Raw genomic sequence first — 14,891 nt, 5'->3', positions numbered from 1 at the left:
TCACCACAGGAAGTATAGTTAATACCCGTCACTATACAGTTTCAAAACAATTCTTTTCTTGTGACTGGACTTTTCAGATCTAGTTTCTTAGCAACTAGCAAATATGCAATACAGTATTGTTAACTATAGTCACCATGCTGTCCATTACATCCCCATGATTTATTTATTTTGAAACTGGAAGTTTGTACCTTTTGACCCTTTCACCCATTTCACTCACCTCTGGCAACCATCAGTCTATTCTCTGTATCTGAGAGCTTGATTTTTTTTTTTTTTTTTTTTTACATTCCACATATAAGTGAGATCATATAGTATTTGTCTTTCTCTAACTGCACTTAGAATAATGCCCTCAAGGACCATCCATGTTGAAAGTATCAAGATTGCCTAACAGTTTTTAAAGTGACACCTCTCTACTTGATTTATCCAGAACCTTCTTATTTCCTATATTAGTTTGCTAAGGCTACCATAACAAAGTAGCATAAACTGAGTACTTGACCAAATTCCTTGTCTCACAGTTGTGGAAGCTAGAAGTCAGAGATTACTTCTGACCACAGAGTTGAGTCCTTTTGAGTGTTTTAAGAGAGAACCTGTTCCATGTCACTTGTAGTCTTTGGAGTTCCTTGACTTTTAGAAGCATCACCCCAATTTCTGTTTTCATCTTTACTTGGTGTGTAGTTGTTTCCCAATTTACCCTTTTTATAAGAAAACTAGTCATGGACTAAGGCTCACCCAAATGACCTCTTTGTAACTTGATTACCTCTGTAAAGACCCCATCTCCAAATAAAATTACATCTTGAGGTGTATTGAGGGGATTAGGATTTCAACATAGAAATTTTTCAGGGACACATTTAATCCATAACACTTCCCTGTGTTTCTCTCTACACTTCCTAACTGTAGTTCCCAACTTCCCAATTAATAGATGATGTTATCTATTATTTTTTGACGTCTTCTTTCTCTAAAAAATAAGTTATGGAGCTTTTATTAATCTATATTCTATATTTGTTGAATTTCCATGGAAATACTATGGTGATATATGATTAACATGAAAAGGAAACATAATGTCCAAGTTAGTTTATAATTTAGGGTTGATGTATGTAGTTTAGAGAAGATACAGATATTCAGAAAAGAAGGAAGGTAGGTAGGATTTGAGTGGGCAAAGAAGATAGTAAGGGGCCATTCCAAATTCAAGAATAGCTTCAGTGAGCATTTAGGGTAAGTAAAGCATTAGGGGCAGAAATCCAAAAATTCTGAGTCTGGAAAGTTCTGAATGGTGACAGCAACCTTTTAGGAAGATCTACCACCTACTACTTGACTCAGGGCAAATTATTCAACCTCTCTGCATCTCAGTTTCTTTGTTATTAATATTGGGTTATTGTGATTATATTAGATAATCCATGAAGAAGTGCTTGGTACATAAATATTTAATGTTATCTATTATTTTTAAATTGACTAATATATGTAAAGAAATTGTTGCATGTGTCTTAATGTGAGAAGAGAGGGATTAAATAGGATTGTGACAATTCTTTGTAGTGAATATGTGGCAAATGGATATTTCAAAGGACGAAATCAGAGAATATGGTTCCTAATTTGAATAAAAAGTATGAAGAAAATATCAAAGAAGCTAAGAAATAAAAAAGATAAACCACTGACAAAGTAAGGAATGATGGAAGACATAACAGGTATAAGTTGTATTTGGAGAGTGCTAAGACTGAAGTAGTAATAGCAGTTAACTATAATGAACTGATAATTAGAAATAGTTCTAACTTATGGAAAGTCTTGGCCAGAGATGTGGATTTGGGGAAGAAAACAGGTTGCCCTCTGAGGAGGTTTTTATTGACAGAGCAGGCGTAAGAACAGAACCTTTTGATAATCGGGGAGTGGAGAAGAGGAAGTGAAAGCAACAGGTAGACAGGGAACTAATCAGATAAACTCGAAGAGAAGTGGAAATGTTGATGTTTTCAAATCCAAGTAAGAAGAATTTAGGGTAAAAAGAGATGTTCAGAATTGTGCAGTGTGGACCTAAGGGGGATAGAAGAGAATCAGAACCAAAAAGATGCCTTTGGATTCAACCAGAAAGAGGTTAATAGTGACTGTGGAAGGCATAATAATGGTCTCCTAAGATGTCTTCATCCTCATCTCCAGAATCTGTGAATATGTTCCATGCATGGCTTGGGGGTTAAGGTTACCAATCAGAAGACTACAAAATAAATTATTCTGGATGGTCTGGATGAGTCAAACGTAATCACAAAGATTCTTAAAAGATGGAAAAGGGAGGCAGAAGAATGTTAGAGTGATGTGATTTAGATAAGAAAGACTTGACTGGCTATTGCTGGGTTTAAAGATAGAAGGAGGCCACAAATCAAGGAATGTCAGCATCCCCAGGAAACTGGAGAAGGCAAGGTAACTGATCCTGGCCTGGAGTCTCCAGAAGAAATGCAGCCCTGCTGACACCTTGAGTTTAGCCCAGTGAGACCCATTTCAGATTTCTGACCTCCAGAACTTTAAGATAATGTATTTGTGGTGTGTTAAGCCACTGAGTTTATGGTAATTTGTTACAGCAGCAATAGGAAATTAATATAGTAATCAAATGGGAATCTTTGTAGAATTTGGGTGGTGGTATATTGCAGTGAATTTGTTTTGCCTTATTCCTTAAAGAGTCTTTTGAAAAAAAAATTGGAAAGCCAGGATTAACTGTTGATCTAACATCTTACCTAAAGTACTTCTGAGAATGATATTTCAATATTCTAGTCACACTAAGGCATGTAAGATTTTGTTCCACCTTTGCTATACCAAAGGCAGGTTAACCATAGACCTGACCATGATCAATAAGTCTAGAAATAGGACTTTTTTCCCTTCCTTTTGGAGCTGTTATTTAAAAAATTGTAATCGATTACCTACTTTGTATATATTCCAGCTAAAGTCTGCTAACCAGGTAGTATTCACTAGTGATAAGGAAATTAATTATAAAATGATTGTACACAGCTATTTGATGCAATTCAGTTTTATAGATGAGAGAACTGAAGTGAGTTATACTGTGTTACATTGCCATCATTCGTCCTCTATTGCCAGAGTGACTGGAGCCCAAAGCCCATCTATACCCAGAGATCCTTTTACCACCCAAATGCTACCTCTCTTCCTCATTATTACATTTCTAGGTCTGGCTTTGGGATTGGATTGCTTCTGGCCTTAGATAAACATCCATCCACTGAAGTATGGTAGATGAGAAGGTGCTGGCAGTGGACAGATAGCTAGCCTCTCCCCCTTTTTCCATAACTAACGAATAATCTAATTTCTACCAGAGCAACACAAAATGGAAAATGGTAATAGCAAACATGTATAGTCCTTACTGTATGTTAGACATGGTTGTAAATTTCTGTATGTAATTTGTTTAATCTTCACCATAATTTTTTTTAATGTAAATTATTATTGCCGATGACTGAGGCACAGAGAGTTTATTTAAGTTGTCCAAGGTCATACAGGGTCAGGGTGGGATAGGGATGGATGCCATCCTTTACTTTTGTTTAAAACTATGATGCTGTTTCTCAAACTTTTTATTTTGAAAAATTTCAAAGGTACAGAGAATTTGAATAGTACAATGACCATCCATATACTTAATTGTTCTAGATTCAACAATTATCAACATTTGCCACATTTGCTTTATTTCTACTTAGTGTGTGTGTGTGTGTGTTTGTTCATTTGAAAGTAGGCATGACACTTTAGCATCCTTTATGTAAAAAAGAAATCACTTCTATATAAGACTTATGAATCCTTTTATTTTAATTCAGATGTTCAAGACTAAAACAAGACTTCACATTTAAGAGAAGCCACACAAAAATGGCCAGACAGTTGGAATTGTGTGGGAGGGAGAGTAATGAGACCAGATAGCTAATGGCTCGTTAAGTGCCCAGCACTTTGCCTGTATTAAGTCCCGTAATTTTCAAGACAACCCTATGATGTAGGTAATCTTACCGTCATCTTCCAGATAACCTCAGAGAAAGGTAACCTGCTCAAGGCCACCCAATAAGACCTACCAGAGCCCATTGTAAACCTAGAAAGTTAAATATATATTTACAGAAATGTAAAGGATGCTGATGTGTCATGATGGCTCCTGCTTTCAAATGATCACACACACATACAGAGAGACAAGATGAATGTAGCCAATGTTGACAATTGTTGAATCTAGAAGGTAAGTTTATGGGTGTTCATTGTATTAGTCAACCTCTCTGCACCTTTGAAAATTTTCAAAATAAATTCCAGAGTTTGAGCTCTTTTGCCCTTTGGGCTTTGATAAATACTTTGTGGGGGAAAAAGTATTTAAGTATTTTTGCTAACCTTACAGGCAAGTTACATTTAGTGGGAAATATGTGGGTACCCAACTCAAAACTAATTTCAGGTTTTTTTCGTTGAACTTTTTTTTTTTAAGGCCTATAACCCAAATATAAAAGGAACGGAAGGTGCAACAGGAATGGGGGAGGTGGGAGAAAGGCGGGAGGTGGTCGCAGGATGTTGCTGCGGCGGGCGTCCCAGTGGATTCTGGGAATTGTAGTCTCATTAATACAGGGCATTCCCTTTTTAGGGCTCCGGGAGAACCTGACTGGGTTCCCAGAAGCCTCCGGTGCGCCTCGCTGGGAACGCACTTCCTGGGACGCTGAGAGGGAGACGCTGTAAGAGGCTCCTCAGTGTGGGCGAGTAAAATGCCTTGGATGTGAGAAACAGGTAGGTGTGGTAAAGAATGTTCCGATTTCTGGGTCTTTTACCTGAGTCGTTGAGAATTTTGTGTAAAATAGCGAACTCGAGGGGAATGAGGGACATTGAAGAATGCTGGCCACATTCGTGGACATGAAAACTGAAGGAGGGAAGGTATTTGATACAGCTTTAGAAATTTATTTTGTACACAGGAGTCTGGAAATGTCGAGGTGTCTTGCCGGAGCAGCGACGGGCTCGGGGCCGGGCTGGCCGGGTGTGCTCTGTGGAACTGCAAGTTGCTATTTTTGAATCACCAGCTGCTGGTGGTTGTATAATGATCATCTGCTCGTGGTTCAAACCCACTCACTGGAGCAGCGATGGGCTTGTTTCGAGACGGTGAACAGTCACTGTTGTGGTCTCTTTCCATTGGCTGTAACCAGGAGAACTCCCTCCACCCCGCTTTTCTTTAATTTCTGCCTCCTCTGGTGCTCTTAAGGACACTTCTCGGAGGGAGGGAGAGGAGAGAAGAGGAGGGGGAGTGGGTTGCGCTCGGAGCTTGGTTTGCTTTCCTCTGAAGCCCTCGTTCTGTTGCAGGCCTTGGAAGGGGCAGGTCACCACATTAGAGAAAGGCCAGACTCTGACCCCACCTAAAATAATTGCTCAGAGATCACGGGGTGTGTTTTTAATTGTCAAACGATTTCCTTAACTTTGGAATGAGGAATTATGCTTGATACCAACTCAAGAAACATATTTAGAAAAGAAAAATGATTTGAAGTCTCTTTTGTGCAGACTGTCCGACATTCCACATAGTGATGATAATAGGGCTAGTGATAAAAGCCTTAATCCAGGAAGTTCTCAGACGTTTACAAGTTTCCATTCTCGTGCTACCTATTGAGATAAATAGTATTTAAAAGAGGAAGTTGCTGATGCTTAAAAAGGATGTATGGAAACATTTAAATGGCAGGTTGAGCCACTGGTGGAATGCTAAACTCAAAGAAGCATTCTAGTTGCAAATTTTAGAGTGTACAAGTGCAGATAAACTTTGCCTAGTATTATATCCTTTAAAAAGATATAAAAGAAACATAATGAGTTTCTTTTACTTCCAAGACAACTAACTGCACAGTGTTTCCTCCATCCTCTTTATTCTTTCACTATAGTCATGAAAAGGATCTAAAAAATTCGTTAAATATTGCTAATTAATTTCCAAGACAGAAAAGTGATTTTTATCCTTATTTCTCCTATCTTGCCAAATCATAAAATGAGAGTTAATTTTTCTTTTGTATGTTACATATAATGTTTGAATTTAAGAATAAACTGCCTTTAAAAAAACTTACTGCCCACTTTTTTGGTATAACATTTCATTGGTTTTAGATGATTGCTAATTACTCCATGTGAATTCAAATTGAGTTATAAAGAAGTATTGTATTAACTTGGGGCGTTTTTCCTATTTCTTTAGGCCCAGATCATTTCTTCTAAGTTGATTAAAGTTGTTTTAGAACTATTCAAGTACCTCAAAGAGTAAGTACATCCTTTGATTATGTTATATTTCTCTTCTTTTTGCTGTCAGATATCAGATGATACGTTTTTCTCTTGTTTGACAAATGGAGTTACAGGACAGACCTCCCTTGGGAATGAGTGATGACCTACAGTTTCTGAGAAAACCCAAATTATAGGTAGAAGGGACTGCTATTGTTACCATCAAGAATTAATATAGCTGCTGTTACGTATGTTCTCATGCAGCAATTCCTCGGAATTGTCCCTGAAAAAATGCATAGTAATTTGCATCTGAATTCCTAAAGCTCTTAGTCACTATTTCTACTCCAAACTTCTTTGAACTCTATTCAAAATCACAGAACAGATGTCCTTTTGGAAATATTTGTTATTTGAAATGATATCTTTGGTAACCTTTCATTGTGTACCAAATTTTATCCATGTACTTCTCTGAAAGTGATTACAGAATGGATAGTCAAATAACAAATACGAAGCTGTTGTGAAACAGAGTCCTTATTTGATTTGGTCAGTAACTACTCCAAAGAGAATGCTCTGTCGTTGTTGTTGAATGTCCATAATCATCTGTGGTTGTTTGCTGAGAGTTCAGAAGAAAAGCATGTTCCTAGCTAATGAAAGTGAATAATCCTACTAATAATCATTAGAAACTTAAATTTCTGACTTTATTTAGTTTTACAAAGAGCTTTACTACTCATGCTCTCACAACTACCTTGGGGGACATGTTACAGATGAGTATTTGAGGTTCAGAGGACATAGGTGTCTTGTCCAGTTTGTAAATGGTAGGCTATGGCTGGCATTTGGGCTTTTGGTCTCTTGGGCTTCAATATCAAGCTGCCTCTCAAATGGAAATGACAAGCCCAAACATCTGTATGTAGGACCCACCTCAAGGCTGTCGCCCAACTAGTGTTCATGAGTGCTCTTCAGACTTGTTAAAGTGAGTTCCTAGCCTTGCAAATTTTTCACAGTACCTAATAAGGGGTTTTCATGTAGCAAAAAGTTGTTTGTTTTGCCCCATTGCTATCTTAAAAAATATATAAATACAACTATAATAAATTATTTGGCTTTGATAAGCAAATAGTTTGATATGTTAACTAGTGTTAATGAAGAGGGGTATATCCAATACGTAACACAAGTTGAAAACACAAGAAACAACACAGTTATAATTGACCACGGAGGAAGTTAATCAGTGTTGCCAAACGTAGATCTTTCTAGAAGCATGATTTGTATGTGAATACCTTGGAATTGCTTCATTTTGTTGGGAAGTTTTTAGGGGAAGAAAATGAACTTTGTTTTAAAAAATGGGAGACACTTTGCCAATAAAGAGGAAAGCCAGGGCACTGTCTCGAGGCAGCTTGGAGGCTTCAGAACACAGGATATGAATGAATGGGACTGTTGTTAATAGAGCAGATTTATTACTTTTTGTATCCTGACCATACTCGTAGACCTTTCATTTGTTTGTTCATTCATTTAATAATAATTAGTGCCTTCTATGCTCCAGTGTTGGACACAGTGAATAAAACAGAAGGCCCTCTGTCTTCCTGGCATTCAGAGTCTGGTGGGAAAGATAAATACTGAACAAGGAATTATGAGCACAATTGCTGCTACCAAAGAAAAAATACAGAGGTCCAGAACATATAACTAGGGGCAGAAGAAGATTACAAGGAAGGGTAGGGAGGGCCAGGTTTAGGGCCAGGACTCTAGAACTGAAATAATGGATATGTGTGAGCTAATCAAAGAATAGGATGGGATTAAGAAAGTTCTAGGAGGAAGACTAGCATGAGGAAAAGTGCTTAGCCAAATTAAAGAGAATATTTAAGAAGTTAAAAGAAAAGTAGTATAGCTATATAGACTGTAGTAGGTAAGGTGGGAGAGTGAGACATAAGGACTCACAATGGAAAATTTATCAGGAACCACATAGTGGGATTTGAACTTTAGAAACTTTCTTCTGTGGGAAATAAGAAATCTCTGAATGGTAAGAAATGTAGTGAAACGATCAGATTTGCATGTGAAAAAATCCTGGATGCAATAGTAGAGGCCTTTTTACCCTTTCAATACGAACAGACCCTAACCTGAGAATCAGCATTAATCTTATAGTTTTAAATCACTAAACATGTTCCTTCTCCCAAGTATCCCTGTAAAATGTTACTTCATCCCTGTAGTGGGATATAGACTTGCCACATCTTACGTGTACGGAGTTAAGAATGGCATAAAGAGTAAAGCAGCCAAGGAAAGTTACGAAGAGCAAGGACAATTCCAGCACTGAGACAGACATTTAGCTAAGAATTGGGGTTAATTGGTATTTCCCTTCTGATAAAATGCCGCGGTGTCCTTGTTGGCTCTGTTAAGTAGGACTTTTAGTCAGTCACTAGTATCTGAGCTAAGACTGCTTCCGTCTAAAGCAAGTTCAGGGGACTGATGTATTGATTTGAAACAGAATAAATTTGAACACACACTACTGAAATAAATATTGACTCATCCCTGTTTATTACTGTCGTTTGATAATTCTATAGGCTAAGAACCAAAGGAATTTATTCATAATAAAGTCATCCTGATCTTCTCATTCCATTTCCATTTTAGGACTCTGTGGTACAGGGCAATTTGATTGGAAAAGTCTGTTACATTGATATTCCCAAGTATCTGTCCACTACCTCTGAAAGCAGGAAGGAATTATGATTGGATTAGGACTCTGAGTAGATTATCTGAAGGAGTTCAGAAGCTTTGAAAGAAACAGCAGGATCCTTTCTTATGTCTTTACATCTTTGATCAAATCATCATTATCTTTCATTGCTCAGTCTTTCTCTAACCCTGGATGATACGTATTTTTATGAACAGGTACCTTGTTGGGTCACTTTGCTTAATACCTGACAATAATCACTTATATGTAGTAATTATACAACTCATTCGCTGTCAGCACTTTAGAGTTCTTATAACACAGCATATTCTTTTCCCCAGTCTGACTGTTAACACCCTGGGGCAAGGTCCAGATCTCAGTGGCCTCAGTGTCCCTCTAGGCCTAACACAGTGCTTTGTATGTGCTGGATACTCAGTAAATAGCTGCTGAAGGAAGGACAGCTTAGTAATGGCGACTTCCGTGTCCAAGTCTCCATTATTGATAGCCGACCTTTGTGAGTTACAGTAGTCTCAGAACGGGGCCCAGTTCTCATTTATTTAAATAGTCCTTGACTGACTTGTGTGCCAGGCAGGTTGTATAGCACACAGGCAAGACTTGTGTGCCATGCAAACTGGCTACAGTGTATGGGCGAGACAGGTAAATGAACGGAAACCAACAGAAAGCTGAATTTTGGCACATGACCTGATTTAGTAGCCTTTTCCAGTATAAATATCCCCAAACCTCCACCAGTTGCCATTGCTGGACCAAGGTGGTTGTTGCTAAAATTAAGCATGACAGTTTTTTACCCCCAGAGGTCATGACAGTTTTTTCATGAATGTTTTTTGCATGAAAAAAAATAAATTAGGACTATAATTCCTTTGTTTTGTTTTTATCCATATTATTTTCTTAAACTATTGCTCTTTTGTTGATATTGACAGAAAACAACATGATAAACCAGTAGTAAAATTAATGGAGAAACCTAGAACTGATTATGCTTAACTTGAGGACTTTAAAAAATGGTCGCTTGTGCTTAAACTGATTTTATATTATACATTTATATGTGTATGTGTATATAGTATGTACACATACCTATATATTTTCTGCAAGTAAAATCATTCCTTGTTTATATGATTAGATTAAGTATACAAATACATTGCTTTTTTAAAAGCACAGTGCCTTCCATTCAAACACATTTGATCAAGTCCTAACCCTGTTTCGTAGCATTTTGGTCATGATCTTCTTTCTGACCCCTGAACTCCTGGGAATGCTACTCCACCATCTCAGTAGATAATATTTGACTCTGCAAAGGATGATGGGTTCTCTAAATCTGTACTGTATCCAGAAATAAGAATATTCTCACCCTTGCCCCTTTGTCACAATCTGAGAGAAGTAAATGTGCCACCTTATTAAAGTAGTCTGTTCTGTTGCTTCATACGGGGCATAGTAGAAGGCAGAGAAAATATTTGAATGGTGTTTGGAGAGTGAGTTTCAAACTTTTGAAGAAATTAAAGCTGAATAAAATACTGGTTTTTACAGTTTGTCATATACAGAAGAAGAACACAGCCTTTTAATTTGGTTGAGAGAAAGACCTGGCTACTTTTATTCTTTTCCTTACAATAGCATTATTAGAAATAGGTTGTTGTTATTTTAGAAATCTTTTGCATTCATTCATTTTATATGAGCAGTAATGGTATAATAACCAATAATATAATAACTTGCAAAGCATGCAAGTCATCTTGAATCAGCCAGGAAGTAGCTGAGCAGAATAATTTCAGGGACCTTCGTTCTCGTCTTTTCATTTGACTACCTCATTGGAGAGGAGTCCACATATGTTTTGTAATTTTCCAATATGCTTAGTGCATAAGAATGAAATGTGTGCTTTTTCTTATTTACCATTTATTCAACGAATGTTTTTTCGACTGCTCCAGTATGCCAAACACTGAACTGGCCAGAATACTAAGAAGTAGTTAACACTTGCATTGCACTTACAATGGACCAGGTGTGTTTTAAGCACTTGACATTATAGTAACTCATTGACTACTTAGAACAACCCTGCGAGGTAGACACTGTGATTTTTCCCATTTTACAGATGAGACAAATGGGGCACAGAGAACTTCTGTAGCTGACCCAAAGTCGCTCCGCTAGTGAGTACGGAAGTGGGGATTAGAACCAAAGCCATCTGGCTCAGTGTCTGCCCTCAGCCCCCCTGCTGTCCTGTAGTGCTTCTTTCCCTACACTTCTGTCTTTTATGAGCCGCCCTCACTTCTGCTTTGTGCTACTCCAGTTTTATATTTGCATGGGTATTTGAGGTTGAATTTGTGTTTGTCGTTGATAAGTGCTCTGACCCTGTGTGTTTGAGTGCCTGACACATGAAAATACTTAATATACGTATGTTGAATGAGTGATTATTGACAACAAAGAGAATTTCAGATGTGAGGTTAAGAGAATTTGAAATTCTTCTGGTCGTTCTTCTGATTTGCTGTGAAGAAAAATATTCAACGTGCAAAGGCTTCAGTTGACCTGTCAGTGGTAACCAAGCGCACGTGTGCGCTCCTGTTCTCTGAGGTACCACACACCTGGGTTTATATATGTTCATATTGTACATGCGGAGGATACAAGGACAGAATTTCCTCTTCGCGTTGACATCATTCGTTGTGTTGTCAGTCAACAAACTCCCTTTCTATTCTGCTCTCCTATCGTCCCCTGATGATTTGTACTCTTGTGTGTCACCCCCAGACTGACTGACAGTACTGCACCTGCCATGGGCTGTCGGGATGTCCACGCAGCCACGGTCCTCTCCTTCCTGTGTGGAATTGCCTCTGTAGCAGGCCTCTTTGCAGGGACTCTGCTTCCCAACTGGAGAAAATTACGGCTGATCACATTCAACAAAAATGAGAAGAACCTGACGGTTTACACAGGCCTGTGGGTGAAGTGTGCCCGATACGATGGGAGCAGTGACTGCCTGATGTACGACACCACTTGGTACTCGTCGGTTGACCAGCTTGACCTGCGGGTCCTGCAGTTTGCCCTGCCCCTCAGCATCCTGATCGCAATGGGCGCCCTGCTGCTCTGCCTGATTGGAATGTGCAACACGGCCTTCAGGTCCTCCGTGCCCAACATCAAACTGGCCAAGTGTCTGGTCAATAGCGCAGGCTGCCACCTGGTGGCCGGGCTGCTGTTTTTCCTGGCGGGGACTGTGAGCCTCTCCCCATCCATCTGGGTCTTCTTTTATAACGTCCATCTGAACAGGAAGTTCGAGCCAGTCTTTACATTTGACTATGCAGTGTATGTCACCATTGCTAGTGCTGGGGGCCTGTTTATGACTTCCCTTCTACTGTTTGTTTGGTATTGTGCATGCAAAGCTTTGCCTTCCCCTTTCTGGCAACCACTGTACTCCCACCCGCCCAGTGTGCATACTTACTCGCAGCCCTATTCATCACGCTCCCGCCTCTCTGCCATCGAAATCGACATTCCAGTGGTTTCCCACACCACCTAATGGAGAAACCGTTGTTAAAGAAAACCTTTAGGCTCACGTTTCCCTTGTACAAGGAGCTGTTTTTGGACCAGAATACATTTTCCTTTATTTTTGACCAGTCTATGAAGCCAAATTTATATGTCCTGGTAGAATGAAGTGCTGCTAGTTTTTATGAAAAGTGCATTGTTTCAAATGTGAATCATTCCTTTTATCTTGCTTCTTATGCTAGGAGGATTTTTAACCTCCACATTGATATCTGATCAGTTATTCAAGTGGAAAGGACCCGTGTCTCAGTTGACGTGATTTACAGCAACATGGTAGTGTAAAAATAAATGATGGCTAAGAGAAGCTATTATATATGATCTTTATGAATATTTCAGAATGTGTGTGGTCCTTTTTCTCTAATACCTTAAATCGGTAGAAAAAGGGGAGGGGGGCAATTTCAAATACAAGAAATTTCTTTCAGGTAAGGGTAGTATCTTAACTGTAGTTGTTTTACCATCTTACAGCTGTGACTTTTCTTCTCTCTTGGGGCTGATTGTGTTGAATAGAGTTTGGTATTTTGAAGATTACTGTCTTTTGTGAGTTCCTCCTACCTCATGCCAGTGTTTAAAAATAAAATGCATTTTAAGTGATGTCAGAGAATAAGCCTAACATTTTAAATATTTATTATGGAGAACATTTAACATAATTTTAAAAGTTGATGAGTCTATAAATTGTATTACTGGAGTTAAAATGTGCCATGTGATGAAATGGTGCTTCCTTTGAGGCAGAAAAACCTTTTTTCCCCCCAGATAACATCCACCAAGTGGTACTCATGCCTATGTATAATCTTAGTGACTGAGAGAAAAAAATAAAAGGGGGCCCAAGTGGTTTGTTCTCTTGTAGACAGTGGTAGGGAACAAGCATCTGTTCTTCAGTGACACACATCAGAGATTCACTCTGGTGCCTGCCTTTTGGGTGATGGGTGAGGTAAGATGTGGCTTCACCATGACCACATTCACCCTTGATTCAGTTTCTGCCGCCATCACTGAGTATTTCCTTGAGCATGTAACTTTGCCCAACACTTTAACATATGCTATCGAGGATAGATGAAAAGTATGAAACATGGTTCCATCCGCTAAGAAATTTAAATTTAATAGAGAAGGTCAAACTGTTATCTAACAATTAGGGAACAGTGACTTCATGGGCAGCTGGTTTTAATTCGTTAGTCATTGATCCAGGAATATATTTCAACCAGAGATAAGGGTTTCTGGCAGACAGGCTTATCGTATAATGCCAGCAATATTCTGGAACCTAGAAATTCAATTCATTGGATCTTTTAAAGCACCTACCTTTGCCTAGACACTCTTAATGGCACTACATCAGATTCGTGAGAATGGGCAACAGTGGTAGAGAAATTAGATTGTTCACTTTCACCTCTGAAAGTACGATGATGTATTGAAAAGGGAGGAGTATTTAAAATCTCTCTTCCAGTGGGCTAATATTTAGATTAAACCATGTTAACACTGAGATGAATGCTTAGAAATTCAGGGATATAGGGTCTTTACCCTTGTGAATGTGAGCTGCTTACGTAATTGGTGTAATTTGCTGCACATCAGTACTATGTTCATAACAATTTTGTTGTATGAACCATTACAGATTTCACAAACAGCTAGTTGCATGGTAAACAGAGTATTATGTTTCTTTGCATTTCTGAGTATGATTCTGGTAGTTCTGTGGATGTAAGTGTTACTTTTTTTCCCTCCTAATTCTAACACTAGTTTATGTATATAGCAAATAAATCCAGGTGTATAATTTCTAAGTTACGTCAGAAGAAAGCATGCACGACTGGTTTTTTAGTTATATGTAGCTCTTGATTTCTTTTAGTTCCATTCCTTTTAACTCTTCTCAGATTGAGCTGAGTCTTGATCATTCCATGGTGATGGCAGGTAGAATTTTGAGGTTAATATTAATTTCCCCCTTTGCTGATTAATTTCATTCCCCTGTCTCACTAACTGTCCAGAAGTGTCAAGAATTCCACCATCCTCCTGTTCTTTGTATAAACATTGTTAAAGGTAGACTCAACTGTTAATGTCAGTTTTCAGTCCATGGGATCATAAATATAAATGTAAAGCTTTTCCTACGAGAATCTTTTGGATTCTTTTCAGAATCTGTAGCCTTAAATGAATATTTTATTATAGATTCACTAGACAAAAGAAACAGCTGTTTTCCCTTATTATCTTTAATATTTCAGATTTGCTATCATTAGCTATTCTTGAAAGCCATCAAAGGAAAGCAAGTATTTACAGTTTTGTTTGTTTGTTTGTTTGTTTTTTGTAATTTTTGAGCATTCATCAGGCTATCATTGAGATAGGGGATCTTCTTTTGTTCTTACAAGCTATTAATGTTAGTGGCCTTTTATAGAAGCCAGCTTGAAAAACAACTTTAAATGTGGTATGATACACCAGGTTTGGTTTATCCAGATATGGGAGAAAAGAACCCTAAGTTTATTTTACATGTAAATATACACTGTAACAGATAATATGTTTGTTGTAAGCTGCAGTGTAAAACCTCGATAAAACTGCACTGTACTTCTTGATGTTATTAAAAGATGTATTTTTACAAGTTTCT

At 38.2% G+C, this 14,891-nt stretch overlaps 1 protein-coding gene across 5 annotated transcripts in view; it reads left to right on the top strand.

Annotated features, from left to right (window-relative positions):
• Nucleotides 1-4,594: 4,594 nt before the first annotated feature.
• CLDN12 (claudin 12) overlaps nt 4,595-14,891 on the top strand; it is an 83,149-nt gene continuing 72,852 nt past the window's right edge. For 3 of the 5 annotated variants that reach the window (XR_013995320.1, XR_013995321.1, XR_013995322.1), the window contains exons 1-2: nt 4,595-4,713; nt 6,140-6,201. Coding sequence is in view for 2 of the 5 variants with exons in the window: in XM_081079445.1 (XP_080935571.1) it covers nt 11,565-12,299 (735 nt within the window). In the remaining 3 variants the exon portion in view is untranslated. Of the gene's footprint in view, nt 4,714-6,139; nt 6,202-10,892; nt 14,883-14,891 lie in introns of those variants that run through there. The other 2 variants (XM_081079445.1, XM_081079446.1) reach the window with 2 other exon arrangements.

Source organism: Rhinolophus hipposideros (assembly GCF_964194185.1).
Source record: "Rhinolophus hipposideros genome assembly, chromosome: 18".
Classification (NCBI taxonomy): Eukaryota; Metazoa; Chordata; class Mammalia; order Chiroptera; family Rhinolophidae; genus Rhinolophus; species Rhinolophus hipposideros.
The sequence above is the reverse complement of the archived record's forward strand: the minus strand, read 5'-3'. Positions and strand labels throughout refer to the sequence as shown.